The 17934-nt window shown below is 40.3% G+C and overlaps 3 protein-coding genes across 4 annotated transcripts; 2 read left to right on the plus strand and 1 right to left on the minus strand.

Moving 5' to 3' along the window:
• Positions 1-1185: 1185 nt before the first annotated feature.
• Positions 1186-4321, minus strand: LOC122823010 (solute carrier family 2, facilitated glucose transporter member 11-like). Its single transcript, XM_044102203.1, has one exon. The coding sequence runs from the start codon at positions 4016-4018 to the stop codon at positions 2441-2443; it is 1578 nt and encodes a 525-aa protein (XP_043958138.1). The 5' UTR covers positions 4019-4321; the 3' UTR covers positions 1186-2440.
• Positions 4322-5116: 795 nt separating this feature from the next.
• On the plus strand, positions 5117-9506 carry LOC122823011. 2 transcript variants are annotated; one of them, XR_006369268.1, is made up of 5 exons: positions 5117-5460; positions 7485-7826; positions 7937-8056; positions 8210-9265; positions 9364-9382. XR_006369268.1 is itself a non-coding variant. In XM_044102204.1 (5 exons), the coding sequence occupies exons 1-5, from the start codon at positions 5430-5432 to the stop codon at positions 9288-9290; spliced, it is 972 nt and encodes a 323-aa protein (XP_043958139.1). In that variant the 5' UTR covers positions 5117-5429; the 3' UTR covers positions 9291-9506. The 2 variants fall into 2 exon arrangements, 1 of the variants encoding a protein (XP_043958139.1); XM_044102204.1 differs by having other exon boundaries at positions 8210-8533; positions 9136-9506.
• Positions 9507-9509: 3 nt separating this feature from the next.
• LOC122823012 lies at positions 9510-15125 on the plus strand. The gene is made up of 6 exons (XM_044102205.1): positions 9510-10184; positions 10578-10619; positions 11235-11510; positions 12469-12714; positions 13056-13232; positions 13439-15125. Exons 1-6 carry the CDS (start codon positions 10154-10156, stop codon positions 13525-13527), a joined length of 861 nt encoding a protein of 286 aa, XP_043958140.1. The 5' UTR covers positions 9510-10153; the 3' UTR covers positions 13528-15125.
• The last annotated feature ends 2809 nt before the right edge of the window (positions 15126-17934 follow it).

Genomic DNA, 17934 nt, shown 5'->3' on the forward strand with positions numbered 1-17934 from the left:
TACAAAAATGTGAAGGGTGTACTCACTTTTATGATACTGCTGTATGTTCACTACCAGGTTCTTAAATGATTTATACCTAGCAAAATCACTTAAATATCTGAAACTAATGACATACATTAATAGTCTCCCCCTCTTTACTTTGATTAACCCCTCATTAAAATCCAGTAAAACTAATGTAGAAGTCATTCAGAAAGTAACTGGAGTGAACTAAGTACTGGAAGAAAGCAAAGATGTTAGTCTACATAAGCTCCAAACGAGGAGCAAGAGACAAAAAACACTCATGACTCAAGGACCCCTGAAAACAAATGCATGCCACACTTTTCAGATTTTTGTTTGCAAAAAATGTTTAAAACGTTTTCATTGTCCTACCTCTTAACATTTTATCTTTCACAAAAAAAGCTCATATATTAGACTGTAATTGGTTAAACAGTCCTGCTAAATTATTATTTTTTAGCTTCCATTTGAGTGATTAACACAAAGATCTGGAAAAATCTACATAAAATCAACTAAATATGGAAACACTCATATACAAATATATGTATATATTTGTGTTGTGAAGGCATTTGTGTTGCCTTCACATAAAAGGCAGCACAATTTTTTTTGTGTTGCCTTTTATGTGAAGTGATGCAGCTGGCACCTCAATAATCTTTGTTGGAAAATATTCTTAATACTAATGGGGCTTAAGTGTAAGAAAAATATAAAAAATAGATAAGGTGTTTATAGTTAATCTGATGAGATTAACTATGAATCTCATCGGCTTGAAGTTGATACTGATATTACAGCAAGCAAACTGCATCTGACTGGTTTATCATTAATGGAGCGTTATATTAAAACGCATGAGCTACACTTAAAAGTACATCTATTTTCTCTGTAACATACTTTGCTTATTTGTGCTAAATCGAGAGATCTACTGAAAAATCTCACCTGAGCTCTTGTGACCTTCCTGGAGAGCTTCCATTAATAAACGGTGCCACAGTGACAATTTAACACAAGTGGGCAGGAGAAATTGAGCTAAAGTGCTGGGGACTGAATGGAGGTTGAGTGGTGTGCTTAAACACAATTTTAAATAAGCAGCCACCTCAGACAGATGGAATCAGTCAAACCGCATCAGACAGGAGACAAGCATGAGTCATCACATCTTATTTATTCATTGAACATGCAGGACAACCATCTGTATGATAAACATTGTCTAATAAATATTGGCCAACAGAAACGATAGCCTATAAATAGAGCCTGAGAATACTACAAAGAGATTTATATATATATATATATATATATATATATATCTATAGACCAGCACTGAGGATTGTCAGACAACTCTTTGGAATAACAGTGCCTTACAGTGTTTGTACATTCAATCATTCATTCAAGGCAAACAGTCGGCAGCATGCAAAACATTAGATTTACGCATAAATAGATGAATATGTCACATGTTTAATTCAGTTTGGCATCTCAATGTAATTAAGGAACACAGAGAATCTGGGACCGACGGTTCACAGGAGGCTCACAGGGGTGAGGAAGTGCCAGCTGTTGGCTAGAAAACGTGTCATTTATGCCTGGAAGTTAATATTCAATCTCGTGACTTTTGCATTATATTCCAGCAAACAGGCAGTTTGAGGACAATGCTGACATCTGCTGGACATTTTTAAGTAGTGCAGCTAAAATTCTAAACTTTTTATGCTTCATTTGCAAATATATGTCCTTATGGGCATAATGTATAGAAGACTTCCACTAATATAGTTAAATTAAAGGTGGAATCCAGCTGGTGCATAAATAGATGTCAAAAAATAGTTGTACATGGTTTGGTAGATGGGGAAACATGCACAGGGCATTGCTCGGGATGGGCTGGAGAGCCAGGAAAGATTATCCCACTAAACAAGCACGGCTCTCTGGGAGTACAGATGTGTCCATGCACCGTAGATAATCCTTTATCACATGCAATTCAAATGATTACCCTCTCCTCTGCCAACATATCTACTTGCTACAAACTTCAAAGGGATTTTGGTGGTGAGTTAGAGTAAGCTTGTTAAGTTGTAAGTTGTTAAGTCTTAGACTGGCTCTGTGATGTTGGATCCTGAAGGACGTTGAGCATCAGTAAAAGGCACTTTCTCAATATTGCTTTAAAGCATTCGGTCGTGTTAAGAGCAGGTTAATGGGTTTACACTGGTTTATGTCATGCTACAGTACGCTAGTAATAAAAGATTTTGTTAGTTTCCAGCATTATAAGGAGTAAATCCCAACATTTTCTAACAGGATCATCATTTGATATCCATATATCTATCCATTATAGAGGCAATTTGCCAGCACTTTTAGTAAAAGTATTTAGTGTACAAGGGGTACCAAGAAATGCATAACATCTGTATGACATGTAAACCAAATTATATTTAAAGTGCATAAAAATATTTCAATACCTCTGTTCCGTTTACACTTTTCCTAGAAGTTAGTCAGTTTTATGATCAGATTCAGAATTAGCTTCCATTGTTGGTAAGGAGCTTGCTTTGCCCAGCTGGTACTGCTCAGGCTCTTCAACATGTAAGGCCCTTCCATTTCTTCTGTCAAACTCAGCTGTAATCTCTGCCAGAGTCTTCCCCTTAGTCTCTGGCATGGTTCGACCGAGCACAACAGCCGAGACCAGACACACGACCAGGAAAGGTAGGAAGCAGTAGTTTCCTAACCCGTTCACAATGAAAGGGAACAACATTCCGACCAGGAAGAGGCTGATCCACATAAACGAGCCGGCGACCATGTACGCCGCTGGCCGAGCTGTCTGGTCAAAGATCTCTGCCGGTAATATGCCCGTGACCCCCGCAGGTCCCAAGCCGAAGCTGAGGATGTAGGCGAACACACATGCCATGCTGAGGTATGGCATTCCTGTGACACCTTGACTCTGAAGCGTGAGAGCAATAGTGAAGACGATGGTCCAACAAACCATGAGGCTGTACCCACCGATGAGAAGGTACCTGCGGCCCACCCGTTCAATCAGGACGTTACTCAGCAGGGAAGCAATAAACTCAGATGCCCCTGTTCCAATGGTGATATACTGAATTTTCTCTGATGGAATTCCTGCTTCCAGAAATATGTAGTATGCATAAAAGTAGATGGAGTCGTTGCCACAGAGCATCATAGCACTGCTTGCAGTGATGACTGTCCTGAGCTGAAGTCGTAGGTCCGGATCTTTGAACAGAGACCACGGAGTCTTGGCAGGAACAGAAGAACCAGACTTTAAGGCCGCAGACATTTGCTGCTCTTGAAGCATCTCCTTCATCTCCAGAGGAGGAACCTTTCCTCCACGTAATCTTCCAAGAGCCTGGACACAAGCTTCCCTGTCTCCACGGTCAATGAGGAGGTATCTGGGGCTTTCGGGAAACCAGGGCAGGGTCACTAGCTGGATCAATGCCGGCAAAGCATTGCTAGCTAGTAAGTAGGGCCACAGAGGCTCTGAACCCAGCAGCTCAGTGAGTCCGACAACCTGTCCAAAGAAGATTCCAAACGCAGTGAAAACGGCCGAGGAAAACGCCACAGCGCCTCTGAGGTGTTTAGGAGCACTTTCTCCAAAGTACATGGGCTGGATGTTCATACTGACTCCGGAGTTAATCCCAACCAGGAAACGAGCGAGGATGATCATCTCAAATGATTTTGCCACCTTACATGTCAGCACAAGCACAGCACCAACCAGCAGGAAGGAATTGTTCAAAAGCAGCGACACTTTCCTTCCAAAACGAACCGCCATAGGCCCTGCTAACAGGGCCCCCAGCAAGCCCCCCAGGGAGAACGCCGAGACAATAAAGGTCCACACTAGGATTACTTGAGGAGTATCCAAACCTGTTCCCCAGCGTTCCACGTATGTGTCATTGATGAAGTTCTGGATATAGCTGGTCGGGGCATTAATGATGGAGATGTTGTAGCCATACTGGAAAGTTCCTCCAATGGCAGCAAATAACACAGTTAGTGCAAGAGTCCTGGTACCCCCTGCAGAGATGCCTCTTTCTTCTGTTTCATTTGTACCTGTAGAACTCATCTGGATGCCAATCGTCTAACAGTGTCCTACAGCTTTATATTCATTGCAGTCCTCTTATAGGCAGCTTGGAATTGCGAAACCTTTTGATTTTCTTCACTAAAAGAAAATATTTAAACCGTCTTGTCTCTCTTTTGCCCAGCTTACCTTAACCTTGTCTGGCTGATAGAAAAATAGGGGGAACATTTTTTCGTTGAAGCCGGTTGAGAAGGTGCTGTTTCACCCAGAGTTTAGACTATCAGGTTGTTTCCCTCCAGATACTCTAAAAAGGTTATTGCTGTTGTGACATCAGAACAGTTTTCATAAAAATATTTATATCTTGCTACTACAGTTAGGCATATTGAGGGTGAAAATAATAACAACTGGCGGAAGATATTAAGAGTATTTAAATGAAATCGTTCGGAAATGCTACCTGACAGTCGAAATTCAGGGGTAAATATTTCACAGCTGAAACGCCTTGCCATGCTTCTTCCTGACTGCGTAACATGCGTCCAGGCTGTTGATTGGTTTATATCAGAGCAGTTTTATAGAGCGTTACGACGCACTTTGATCTAGCCGAGAGACGATCACGTGGTTTATTGGAACCATTGTGAACTAGAGATAACGGAGACTTTTTTTTCAGTCCTTTTTTATTATTGAATTGCACTTAACAAATTTGCAATATATCTCTTTATTGGAGGGGAAGAAGGTTTCCAATACAAAGTACAATAAATATATTGGTAAATAAACCCATGAGTATTACATGAAAAGCATACACGGCTATCTTTTCATAAACAATGAATTTTTAAAAAATGCAATAAGACAAAACAAAACACTGTCATCTTTATGAAACACCTATTTTTCCCCTCTCAACCTCACCTTGACACAGTTTTCTTCAATAAACTTTCTTGTTCTAGGATTTATATCTACTTTCATGTACCGCTGCTTTTCAGAACTGCAGCCCTCATTCCTTCTTGCATACTTTTACCTATGCATCATTATTTTCTTTCTCCGTCCAGCCGCTGCTTATCTGATGAAGACAAATATGATTGCAGTTTATGCCCACCAGGGGGCAGTAGACCGCAGAGAATACAGTTATAAGTCAGAGCTGTCCTTCTCAGGTCTGTCTCTCATGACATTCTGTCTGCTTTAGTCCCAAACTCCTTCCAGGTTCAATCTGGAACTGTCTCTATGAGCTCGGCCAGACAAACCCTGATGTTTGTAATTATTCCCGTCCACACAGAGAAGGAGCTGAAATTTCAAGATACAGGAATCTAAAGACATGTGAACTCATCTTTGAATTAGGAACTGAAAGTGAAAAAGAAAACCTCCGACAGACCCCAAGTTCTGATCTGAAACCGTCCGCCGGATTGTGATTGTGGAGTTCGAGTACCTTTTAGAAGGTTTCAGGTCTTTCAGCAGTAGAAGGTCTGAGATGCTTCTACAGCAGCTGCTGGTCCTGCTTGGTAAGTGATCTCTGAGTACAGTATGAATCCAATATATCAGTAGTGGACTGTGGACTCCAGAGGCTGGACTATTACGGTTGTGGTAAAAGCAGTCTCCACTTTGAAAACAGCACATATTACACCACTCACACTTGAAAACCTCAGAGTCATTTATGGTGGCATGATAAAGCCACCATAGTCATTCCTGGTTTTCTAAATTGCATTCATACAGGTTTAAATTAAGGCTGTGTCTATAGCTTTTTTATTCAAAGTTATTTACTAAAGGGTGCGGTGTTCTCTGTGCTGTCTTGTTTAATGTTACGTGAACTCTTTTAGAGAGGTGAATGTTCCTGGTGTCTCAGACGTTTTACCAGGACTGGACTTAGATGTTATCCAGCTATGTTCTCCACAAATACTGAAACAAAGAGAAAAATTTTAATTTACCTCCATAACCAGGAGAAATGGAACAAACCAGCCTTTCTTTGTTGGTCTGACCTGTTTGAGCTTGTTAACTACTACAGTGTATCCAATCACTCTGTGTCGCTTAAATTTTTAACTTTATAGTAGGAACATTACAGCAAACTTAGTCATATAGACAGTTTTTAGAATATTGACATTCTGTTTATATTGACTCTATATAACAGGGGTGGGCAATCCTGGTCCTCGAGGGCCGGTTCTCCTGCAACTTTTAGATGTATCTCTACTTCAACACACCCGAGTCAAATAATGAGGTCATTAGCAGGACTCTGGAGAACCTGACTGCACTTGGGAGGTGATTCAGCTGTTGGATTCAAGTGTGTTGGACCAGGGAGACTCTAAGAGTTGCAGGACACCGGCCCTCCAGGACCAGGAGTGCCCACCCCTGCTATATAATGTGAACAAAGCTAACTCAGCCGAACCTGCCCTTGTTGCCATAGCAACTCCCTTCGTATTCTAGGAATTTCCCCAAAAGTTTCCTTTTAACCACTTGATGACGCAACATGATGGCACAACCACTCTACCATGTTGTCCAATATCTCTTTGCTCTCTTACAGCCACAGCTGTAACCTGTTACGCTGTGACAGTGTAAATTATTTTAAGCCAGAAATACCAGTCAATGTTAGTTTACACTCATCCAATTCACAGTGTGTTTCAAGAGTTCAAAATCCTGCCAGAATCTTGCAGGTTTTCAAATAGTGCCTGGTTATATTTTAGTCACAATTATGGTTCTTTAGGATACATGTCTTTCATGATTGGAGGTCTACCTAACACAAGCATGAAATGGGTAACAATTGATTAATTTTTGCATGAATAGATACCCATCCAACTTTCTGATCCAGCTGATCAGAAAGCTTGACTCTTGTGCTTTGTCAGTTCCATGTCACCTCGGTCTTATACTTTACTTTGTTTGTTTGTTGTGAACAACAAATGTAGAAAATGCGATGTAAAGAGAGGAAACAGAACTCCTGCATAAAGACTTTGTATTAAGAGCAGGAAAATAAACTTCCAGTTGGAGAAGTACCAATGGTTATAAACTTATTACATACATATTAATAAGTATTAAAGTTATTAAAATCTATTATCATGTTGAAGTTGACACTTCAACATGAGCAAATGTTGGTTATCAAGCTGACATTGAACTTTTAATTTTTCTTCCTGAAAATTTGGAAAACAGATAAGTAAATTAACGTTTTAGAATTTATCCAGAACAGTCAATCTAGGGGAAGCTAAGTATGCTAAATGTCAACTAAAAGTTAGCAAAAACACTAAACTACTAAATGAAAAATTAGTTATTAGCAGCCATTGGCGGAAGTATGCTCACTATTGCCCTGCGACAGACTGCTGACCTGTCCAGGATGACCCCGCCTCTCTCCTGAAACGTTCCCTGGAGGTAGGCACCAGCACCCCTCCTGACCCCATAAGGGACAAGAAAATGGATGGATGGATGCTCATTACTGTAAATAAACTTCACTTCTTTATTTACTTACTCACTTACGTCATGCTAACATCCAGTCTTGGCTGTTTGAAAAAGTAGAAAAAAACAGTTGAGTCTGTGTTTCCCTCAGTTTCCCAGCATGCTTTGGGTGTGGAGGTGTTCGATGGCATGGAGTTGGTCCAACTGCCCTGCCAGGTCAACGTGTCTGTTTCCATGGAGTCCACGGTTGTGTGGAGCCGCGAGGACCTTAGGTTTTCTACTGTTCACATCCATCAGCAGAGCGGCGACGATCTGTCTGAGCAGAACCAGCGTTACAGCAATAGAACGATGATGAGCAAGGATGCTCTGCTGACCGGAGACCTCAGTCTGACTCTGAAGAACCCTACTGTCTCTGATAGTGAGACATACACCTGCACTGTCCGCAGGTTTGGACAGGAATTGAGCCGTATCCACGTACATCTCCAAGTAAAGGGTTGGTGCCAATCCAAGTCACTGTGGGATTCTGTAGTGTTGCTTAATAGTTACATAGAAGTCACTCAATTCCTGATTGAACCTTGGATGTCTTCTTTGTGGTTCCTGCAGAACATCCTCATCCGACATGGTTGATACCTATGTTAGTGGTGATGATTCTATTTTTCGTCCTGACTGCTGTCTTTGGTTTGGTCTTCTATAAGAGATACAAGAGGATAAAACGTGATCCAGGTATGTAACCTTGAGATGGTACCTGCTTCATGTTCAGACTGAAACCTTTAGACAAACTCTAACTGACTATAGCAGGATGAGATGTTCTCCACCATCACTGTAGCTCATGATCTTCAGCTGTTGATTGATCATGCTCTCTTGCTCTCTCCTCAGTCTACAAGCTGCAAGTGGTGAAGACTGCAGAGGGGGCAGAAGCTGTTGTCCTGCCCTGTAAAACCAAAGTTCATCTTCCTCAAACGGCAACAGTAGAGTGGAGACGTATAGACACGGACCAGGTGGTCCACCTGTATCCAAGCACCCTGCAATTGCCTGAGATGGTTAGAGGTCTTACACAGATGGAAGACAACCCGTTTAGAACCGGAGATCTCAGTCTGACTTTGTACAGCCCCAACCATTGTGACAGTGGCCTCTATGTCTGCACCGTCCAAAAGGGTGGACACAACCTGAAGCAGAAGGTTGTGTCTCTCTTTGTTGAAGGTTAGCTTTGTGAATACTTCTATGTCCTGTACTCTACGCTGGTTTGGAAACTCCTCCTGACACCATATGGAGCAGATCATAAATTATCTGATGATACAGAGGTCAGAGTCTACCCATTCAGTAGTCTGTAAGATATGGAGGCAATCCAACCCTCTGCTTGACCAAGTAGAACCCCAAGACTATTTCTGAACTGCTCCTAGTCTGAACAGGCATTAATTCCTGAACACATCTGTTGTTAACTGGTGCTGTATAAATTGCAGAGAAAGTACTGCAAGTATATTTTGCGAAACTGCAATGGAAACACTTTTCTCGCATCACATGATCAACAACTAGATGCTGCCACTGGGGCAAACCACGAAGAAGACACTATAAGGAAGTAGTAGGATGATGGGGCAGCACATTTTTTAATGACACTTAATTGTGTTTCTTATTTAATTGAAACACAGCAGTTGCAAAATTGTGTTTGTTCAACTTCAGGAGCATACTGACAAAGTTTTGCACTCATTTGTGACAGCAACTGACGGATCTTAAATATTGGTAGGCGCTTAAATACTTGCTTACATGGTTCCGAATTTTTTTTAATAGTTGTGTGTGGTCCACAGAACATCTGCTCTGGTCTGACACGAACTCCGACCAAACCGACCACATGCCTAAGAGGAGCAGCCTGAGACAGAGTCTGAAGAGCAGCCTTGGAGGACGATTTTACTGCAATCAATCGTCTTCCTCTTTTCCGTACACTATTATCTGTTCTTCTTAGATCAGGCTTGTGTAACAAAGTTTTCCCACGTCCTGTAAATTTGTGTTGATTAATTGTCTTGTGTCTTCTGCAGGACTTTCGACAGAAGTGGATCTCAGCTTAATAGATCACACGAGGCAAAGATGACTCCAGATTTCTCCAGAAGGCAGCCAGTTCAGGAACTGACTGGATTATCAGTGAGGTCAACCAGCCATCAAACTGTCTTTCTCTAGTCTTCCGCCTATGTAATGTTTCTGCAGAGGAGGATCAAATGGTTGGACAGACCTCCACATGTGGACATGTCCGTGGTGCTGGTCATCTCCACTTGTCCCGGTATTCAAGTTCAGCAGAACCCAGTTGGCTTTTTAAACACCTTCAAATCAAGCATATGTGCAGCTTTCACTTCATGACTCTTCCTCCTCCTTGCTTCCCTTTGGCTGTACGTGAACTCTTTTTTTTTTTTTATGAAAATGTTTTGTTGGTGGTGGTGTTTTTTATATAAAGTATTTTCTCCCAGTAAAATATCTGATACATTTGAATTGATGCCATTAAAAAGGTTGAAGCTCTTCAGTGTCGTTTCATATTTCACCACACATTGTTTTGGTTGGACTGGGGGGCGAAAGTAGACAAAAACTGACCAGTTTGTATTAAGAACCCAATTCTAAAGAATCATCTTCATCAGGTCAGCTCAGAATCACACATCAGAACTGCTGCAGTAGCAGGATGCATAAATGTCACATCAGACAGGATGCGAAACCTGTGATTCTCCTACAAATGTGACAGAAGCTGTTTGTTCGGCAATGGTGTTTTGTTCTGATGACAGGAAGTGGTGCAGGACATCCTTCTGTCAGTCACTCTGATTTTTCAGTCTCCATCCAGACATCATGAAGCTTCCATCAATGTGTCTGCTGCTCGGTGAGTCCATAACCAGAACTTCTACATCCACCTCACTGTCCGTCTGTCCTTCCAGGGTCACAGCAGGTTCAGCGAGCGCATACAGATGAAATAACACCCTGAAGAATTGATCAGACGGGTTCTGAATGGTGATGAAGATGGAAGTGAAATAACATAAATTTTGCCCCAGCTTTTTTACCTATCTAGTAGTTATTTTATTATCATTCTAGAATTTGTTTGTGTGACGTTGTGAATTTGTTTTTTGTCAGTTTATGTTTTTCTGCCAATGTTCAGGTGCATAAATTTATTTAATTTAAATCCTTATAAAGCGTTAAAAAAAAAACTTCCTCTGGATGTAACCAATCACCACTTCCTTTTCTGCTCACTGTGGATCTTCAAACCTTTATGTTCCAGGAGTCTCAGCTGTCCTGCTGGCAGGAGGAACGGTTTCTGAAGGTTAGATAATTTGTCTACTAATACATTGTAATACCAATGAGGAGGTAGTGTGGTAAATGTTTGCTATGTCAAAATTTGACGTAGCAAACATTTACCTTGCTATATGCGGAAGTATATAGCGAGGTACAGAAATGTACCTCACTGTAGAAACGTATTAGCAGAAAAGGTTTTGACAGTCAAAGCCTACTTAGCAAAAACTTTCTATCTCCCCTTTAGAGCATTAACTCTTTTCAGAAAGGCCAGAAAGCACTTCAGTTGAGCATAAAACTTCTTTTTCCAGAATTGAGAAAGTTACTTAGAATTTTTCTGTTCCATCAACGTTTTCTAACACAATTCCTCAAAATGTGCACATAAAATGTTGACAGCTACTGACAGTGGTGACAGTGGTTGAGTACCATCAGCTTAACAATGGAATTGTTTACAATACAGGACCCTGTGGTACTCCACAAGTAACAAACTATAATCTGCCAGACAAATATGACCCATTCCCACAGGATGTTGGATCCTCTTACTGGCTTATGTGACAAATGTGGCTTGAGATTCTTGAAATTCCTCAAGCTAACTGAAGAAATAAATGCTAAAAGGATTTCTTTTACCTTCCCATTTGTCCTCCAGTGTCTCTGATCGTCAGACCAGATCTTCAGCAGTTCTTCAGTGGACAGTCAGTGTCTCTGAGTTGTGAGGATGGACAGACAGCTGATGGGTGGACAGTTAAGAGGACCAAAGGAACACTCACTGAAACCTGTGGAGCATCTGGATCAGACTTTGGGGTGTTTAAGGATTCCTCCTGTGTCCTCGACCTTTTGTCTTCTTACACTGGAGTTTACTGGTGTGAAACCAGTGCAGGACAGAGGAGTGTCCACATCAATATCACTGTTAACCAGAAAGAAGGTATGGTATTTTGCTTGGTCTGAGGTCTTCAGCTTCATGGACTCTAGTTTGTTTGGATTCCTGTGTTTGTATAGTTGGAACCAAGAATATTGACTTCAGTCATTGTTTTGAACACTTAACTCAAAGACCTTAGTGAAGTATGGTCAAGTGGTCACATTCTTGGCATAAATATGTTGTAGAAAATGTAGTAATCTGAGCGAGGGGGATTGCTTAGGAATCAAATAAAAGTGTCTGAGAGTGGAGCCTTGGGGTCCCTCACAAATGATCTTTGTTAGCTCATCACTATAATTAAGAGGGGTTAGAATAATCCTTGTCTGTCAAAAAATATCAGAACCAGTTTAGGATATTATGAGATAATTCTTACACCTTTCCCATTTAAGATCAACTAGTATCCAGTAAAACTAGGACAGGTTTTTGATGGAAGGCTGACAGGAAATTTTATCCGAAACCTTTCTCAATATGGTTGTAATCCCGTGTAAGAAAAAGATAAAAAAGTAGTTTTTTTTAAATCAAACTTAATAAAAATGTCTGGCAGAATTGTGGGGATAGACACGGCTGGATATTGATATCGCTGGCAAAAATGTTGTTTGGCTGGGCATTTGTTTTGTTGTAGTGGATGATGAATGCTTACAGCACACACAGTTTACTGCACCTTTCTTCAAGCTGGCACATTATGTACCTCAAAACGTTACCGATTGGGTAAAATCAGATCAAATTGTTTAAAATTTTAACATAGTCCGGCAAGCAATTGTGTCCCAATAACCAAGGGTCTAGACATAGAAAAGCATAGAATAAAGGGCTTCTTCTTTTTTTTTTTTTTTTTTTTTTTACCAGACTGAGGAGACCACAGCTTAGGAGAGTTATCAAAACTTGTTGGAACCACATCAAACTTTTCTGAACATGACATTGTATCATCATGATGTTTTGATGGGATAAACATTTGTGTCTCTCTGTTCAGACAGGGCTTTTATTCTGGAGATCCCTGCTCTTCCTGTGGTGAAAGGAAGTAACGTCACTCTGCATTGTCGTCACAAAGATGGCTCCACCCGTGCAGCTTATTTCTACAGAAACAGCCATATTATTGAAGATGGAGTCAAATCTCAGAAGGCCATTATCTACAGAGTCCAACAGCCCGATGAAGGTTCCTACTGGTGTTCTACTGACACTTCTGGATCATCACCTCTTAGCTATCTGAGAGTCAGAGGTGAGGATAGTGACATCACTTCCTGTGTCCAGACATGGGCTGATGATTGATTTCACTTCATTTATGTACCGTCAATTCACAATAAATATTGTCTCACTGTATAGAACATGCAGATAATTGTCTATTTACAGAAATGTGTAATAATATCAGTCCAGATGCAGATGGAGAAGCATTTATAATGATACTATCATATTTATGGAAAAGTTGAGTTTATTATCTCAACTGGCACAATTTCGAAGAAAACACAGCCGATTGCATTGCTAACTTTGCAGCAATTCCTCTCTCTGACCAGCAGGTGGTGACGGCTTTAGTGACCAAACGTATCCTTTATCTCTATTCAGATCCTCCTCTCCCTCAACCATCAGCTCCCACTTCTTCAGCTGATGGTGCTAATCATACAGCAAGTTCTCCTTCTCCTTCTGTGTCGTTGGTGCACCTCCTGTGCCACCTGCTGGTCATCTGCCCGTACTGCGTGTGCAGCATCCTGCTGGCTTCAATTTGCTGCAACAGGGGCTCGGGTAAATAACTTTAACTTGTGACAGTATCTCTAGAATAACTTCGCATAAATGATGTTTTTCATCATATCCACGCTATTTGAGATGTACCTGTACGTGACGTGCACAACACAGTCACTTCGAAACTAAAAGGTGACGAAGTGAAAATGACACATATGACACACATTCCGATCACTTCCTGTTAAAATTCTATCCTTTCACCCCTGCAGGAAGCCAAGCCGTGGTCTCCATAGAAACCACCCAGCTTGGTGAACTGGGTGATGTTGCTGCTGATGTAATTACAGAGCATGAGTTCTGATGGAGCGTGAGCTGCAGGTTTGTGGCGCATGTTCGGCTGCTTCGCCACAAACAGGAAACTTGGACCCGAACCCAACCAATCAGAGCAGCTTTTGAAAAGAAGTTTCACTTCCTGCCCAGCTTCTTCTGAGTGAATTAAGATCTACTGACACTTGGACCACCAGCAGCACCAAACTGCTCTGTATTTTCAGCTTGACAGCAACATTCTAGAGGAACTCATATGTTTGAACTGGGTCCATCTTATTTATAATGAGATTTGATTTCTATATGTCTATTTTAAAATTTTATCCATTTTGTCGATTAATGGTTTATTAGGTTAAAATTAATTAAATTCTTTTGACTAATGACGTTCTCTTTTCCTTAGTGTTGTAGTTTGGCCTCCATCCAGCAGAAGGCGGCGTTCCTTATACGGAACAAGAATTAAAGATGGCGGCGGTATCCCAGATCAGGGAAACAAACGGTCCTTTGTGGCAATTTATGCGGGTTTTTTTTTTTTAAATATAAACACTCGACAAGCTCCATAAGCTGTAACCTTAAAAAAGTCCTTATCTAGCCATGCTGGATGACGCAGCATCTTCAACTTTTCAACTAAAAATAACTGAGGTATGTGACATGAATATGAGGATGTGATGACGACAGAAAAGTGGAGAGCGAAAAAATTGTAATATGGTATAAAGCAGTGGTCCCCAACCTTTTTATTACCGCGCACCGGTCGAGACATGGAAATTGTCCTGCGGGCCGGGGAGGTAGCCTACCGTGAGACAATGTTTCTCCATGTTGGTGTTCCCGCTAAAACGTTTTTTTTTTTTTTTTAAGAGTTAAAAATCTTTTTCAGGATGTGAGACCAATTCACTCAGATTTATCTGAAACTGCTGCAGTAATCTAGTGAGATATAAAACCACAGTGACAGTAATTGACTGAATAAACCAAGAAGCACAGCAGCTCAGGAGTTGTCCGGTCAAACAAGGTCAACTGTTGAGGAATCATTGCGCTTGGACAAGAAATGTGTTACTGGAACAAGACGGAAAAAGAAGAGAACCAGGTTCTGCTCCAAAGCTACCATCCAGTAACTATAGGTAGCGACGTTACATGTAAGAGAGAGGAAAACATTGATGCTTTGATACATATGGTCTAAGCTAATAGATGATCCACAAATGGTAATTACTTCTACATTTAGAAATTCAGGATATACAGTGATATTCCCCACCCACCAATTCATGGTTCAGTATTTGCACATTTTTATGAGGTAAGTAACTCTAAAGTATTTGTGAAAAATTTGCCTATTTGTGGATTTTGTTTATTATTAATTTTTTACAACATACCAAAAATATTACAAGGACTATTCAGCATAGGAGGCTGTAATGCTACGTGATTCGCTACTGGCTGGTGTCGCCAAAGCAGCCAATCCGTGAGTATCATTAATTTTACAGGGAGCTAATTGGCTGTACCCCTAAGAGCGGGGATAAGGAAAACTATTGATTGGGAAATAAACAAAAAACAAATATGCATTTTTAATTGAAGCAAATTGTATATATGATGGCCCCTGTGATTTAAACTTGGTAATTCTGGGCCATATTGCAAAAAAAGAAAAAGAAAACCTATGTGGAAATGTATACGTGTGAATCATCCTCATATCTCACCTTCAGATACGCTTTCATTCTGCTCATTTTGAAAATAATGATTCATACCAATGATATGAGTTATTCTCTGTTTTTTTTTTCCAGTTAAACCACAACTAAAACCAGTGGGACAATTAGGACAGACAAATATTTAGAATCTTTGTTGTCATTGCGACATCATGTATGGGAGTCACCAGTCTGCAACTTTACCACTGACGGAGTCACAAAAAGGAAACACCAAACTGACTTTCTTTAAAATTCCTAAGTCGTAACCTCCCCGCCGGTGTTATTTGTCATCAACAATTTTTCCAGATTATCTTAGCAATGCTTTCCTCTGTATAATTTAAGGAATAAGTCTGTCATTTCAGATTAAAGCAAACTTTTTAACTGACCCCCAAAAAAACGTTACCAGCGGTACAAATAATTTTGAGTCCAAGCTTAACATTTATTTTAAACTTCATAAAGTAAAATGAATAATAACCTTTTAACATAACGTGGGATTTGTTGCTTAAGCAACTGGCTTCCTTCATCATTGCTTCTAATATTCCCCCCAACGTCCCCATTTTGTCTTGTAAATTTACTGGAAAAGACATGAAGGAATCATAAGAAGTGGAGGATGAAGCCAGAGCATCAGACATCTGACTGAAGCTGTGAAACGGAGTAACACCCTGACATTACTGTCACAGTCAAGATGCTCACTGAGCCAAGCCAAAATGTACAACCCTAAAATCAAGTTGTGAAATATGTCAGGTGAGAAGTCACCTAATTATTACCTAAACTCCACGTGTGTGATATTTAAAGTTGATATAAATCCAGCTGTTCTGTAAAGGCCTCAGATGTTTGTTAGAGGACATTAAGGCTTTAAGGCTCAAGGCATCATAGCAGACAGGTCAGACTTAATGTTGTTTAGAAGTTTACAGTAGGGTGTACCAATACAAGGCCATCGTCCAAAAGTGTAAAGAATGTGTCCGAGTGGCAAATTCATCAAGACGTGGCATGGGAGAAGAAAAAAATTGAGCATAAAAGAGAAGAAATTCCTTTGCCCCTCTGACGTGGTTTGGGTGTTTGTCAGACAGCACAGAGTGATGTCATCCGGCGTATTATTTGTAGTCTTCCGGTGCGTCGCAATCCTATTTAAAGGATTTTATTTCAAAAATGGAATATTGAGCAACTGGTCACAAGGTTATGTCATTTTATCCCGAGAAATGAGTAGTAGAGGGAGTGTCCATTTTTCTGATTTGAAGTTATAAGCAGGGTTTGTCTTTGTATAAATTAGAGCTCCACTGCTGCACAGTTGTAACACTGAAAAACAAGAACTAAAAGACTCTACAGCTTCCTGATTTTTATTTTTTTCACTTCCAAGATGTCTTTCTCAGCAAACTGGAAAGTAGCTATAATCTGTGCTACCGTGCTGCTCTTCCTTCGTGCACAAGGTGAGTTCAGCTTTCTGTTTTCCTCTTTCATCAGCTTCTGACTTTAGGCTTCATCACGCATCGATAACTGTGACAAAACCCGGATTCATGGACCCCCCCCATTTTTGAACGCTCTTATGTTTTGCATTGCAGGACAGAAAAACGGGACAACGAATACATTTATTTTACAAACTGGAATCGATCTGCCGTGTTGTGTGGAAACCTCGGCTGCCCACATCAGCGAAGCGGTCCAGTCCTGCTACGAACAGAGGGAGTACACGTTTAACATTTGCAAAGTGCATGCCTTCATGTAAGTAATCGCTCTGCACAAGCTGCTTCCCCCAATTTTGGATTCTAAAAAAAAAAACAATAATAAAAAAGAAAAAAAATCTAGATTTGGGATTCAGTCAAGATTCCGTTTACATTGCACTGTTATTCCATCTATATGCGTTTATATTTCTTGTTTTTCGTTCCTTTTGTACAGTTTCGTGACTGTTTCAAACAAATTCCACTGCGTGGATCCAAAAGCAAGCTGGCTGCCAACCAGACTTGAAAAACTATCCGCTGTAAGTGTTAAACATTCATGTTAGACAATGAACAAACCAATACCATGTGGAAGTTGCTTAAATGTCATGGACACATTTGTTTTCTCAACAGAGAGGAATAAACTGCACTGTACTGTGAATCGGGCAGCAGCGGCCTACAGAACCCATAATGCATCTGGAGGTACTGGATATCAAATGGTATCAGTTTCAACTTTGTCGTCTCCCGCAGTTGGATTAATTTTTTTTAAATTAATTTCCTTCAACAAAACAAATGAAGCATCTGTCCAGAGTTTTGTATTTACAGCTTTTGTAAAGCCGGCTCCTACAAGTATAAATACTGTAAAAGTTTAAAATCAGGAAAACTAGAATAAACATCAGCAATGTTAATCAGAGGTGAATTAGATTTCTTGCTGGAATGTCTTGAGAGCTTACTTTTAAGCTAATTAGCTAATATTTCCAGAGTTTTGCAAAGAAATGAATAAAATAAGTACACCCGTTTCTTCTTTTTGATTTACTTATTTTTTAACAAGGCTAATGTTTTCCTCATTGTCCCGAGGATTATGTGGGATTATTTGAGTTGCGTTCTGTGGGATTAGTTATGTTTTAAATGCCACTTTCTTCAGGAATAAAAGAAGTTAGAAAAGTTAATTCCAGAAGCTAAACCCTAAAATAAAATGCAAAACAGCTGAATTGTGTCCTGTTGAAAAAGTGTAGGAGCAAAACTGTCTTCCGTGGCTCACAAAAAGCCTGAAAACATTGAAAAGTGTAAATCAATATACAAATACACCAATGAGGTGCTGTGTTATATTTATGCTTTTTAACGTTACGACCA

This window comes from Gambusia affinis, linkage group LG20 (genome assembly GCF_019740435.1).
Source record: "Gambusia affinis linkage group LG20, SWU_Gaff_1.0, whole genome shotgun sequence".
Lineage (NCBI taxonomy): Eukaryota > Metazoa > Chordata > Actinopteri > Cyprinodontiformes > Poeciliidae > Gambusia > Gambusia affinis.

Excerpts from the sequence above, each read along its gene's own strand:
- LOC122823010 (XM_044102203.1), bottom strand. The coding sequence starts at position 4,018 with ATGAGTTCTACAGGTACAAATGAAACAGAAGAAAGAGGCATCTCTGCA.
- LOC122823011 (XM_044102204.1), top strand. The coding sequence starts at position 5,430 with ATGCTTCTACAGCAGCTGCTGGTCCTGCTTG. Across the intron at positions 5,461-7,484 it reads GCAGCTGCTGGTCCTGCTTG|TTTCCCAGCATGCTTTGGGT; the intron begins GTAAGTGATCTC and ends TGTTTCCCTCAG. Across the intron at positions 8,057-8,209 it reads GAGGATAAAACGTGATCCAG|TCTACAAGCTGCAAGTGGTG; the intron begins GTATGTAACCTT and ends CTCTCTCCTCAG.
- LOC122823012 (XM_044102205.1), top strand. The coding sequence starts at position 10,154 with ATGAAGCTTCCATCAATGTGTCTGCTGCTCG. Across the intron at positions 10,185-10,577 it reads ATCAATGTGTCTGCTGCTCG|GAGTCTCAGCTGTCCTGCTG; the intron begins GTGAGTCCATAA and ends TTTATGTTCCAG. Across the intron at positions 12,715-13,055 it reads TAGCTATCTGAGAGTCAGAG|ATCCTCCTCTCCCTCAACCA; the intron begins GTGAGGATAGTG and ends ATCTCTATTCAG.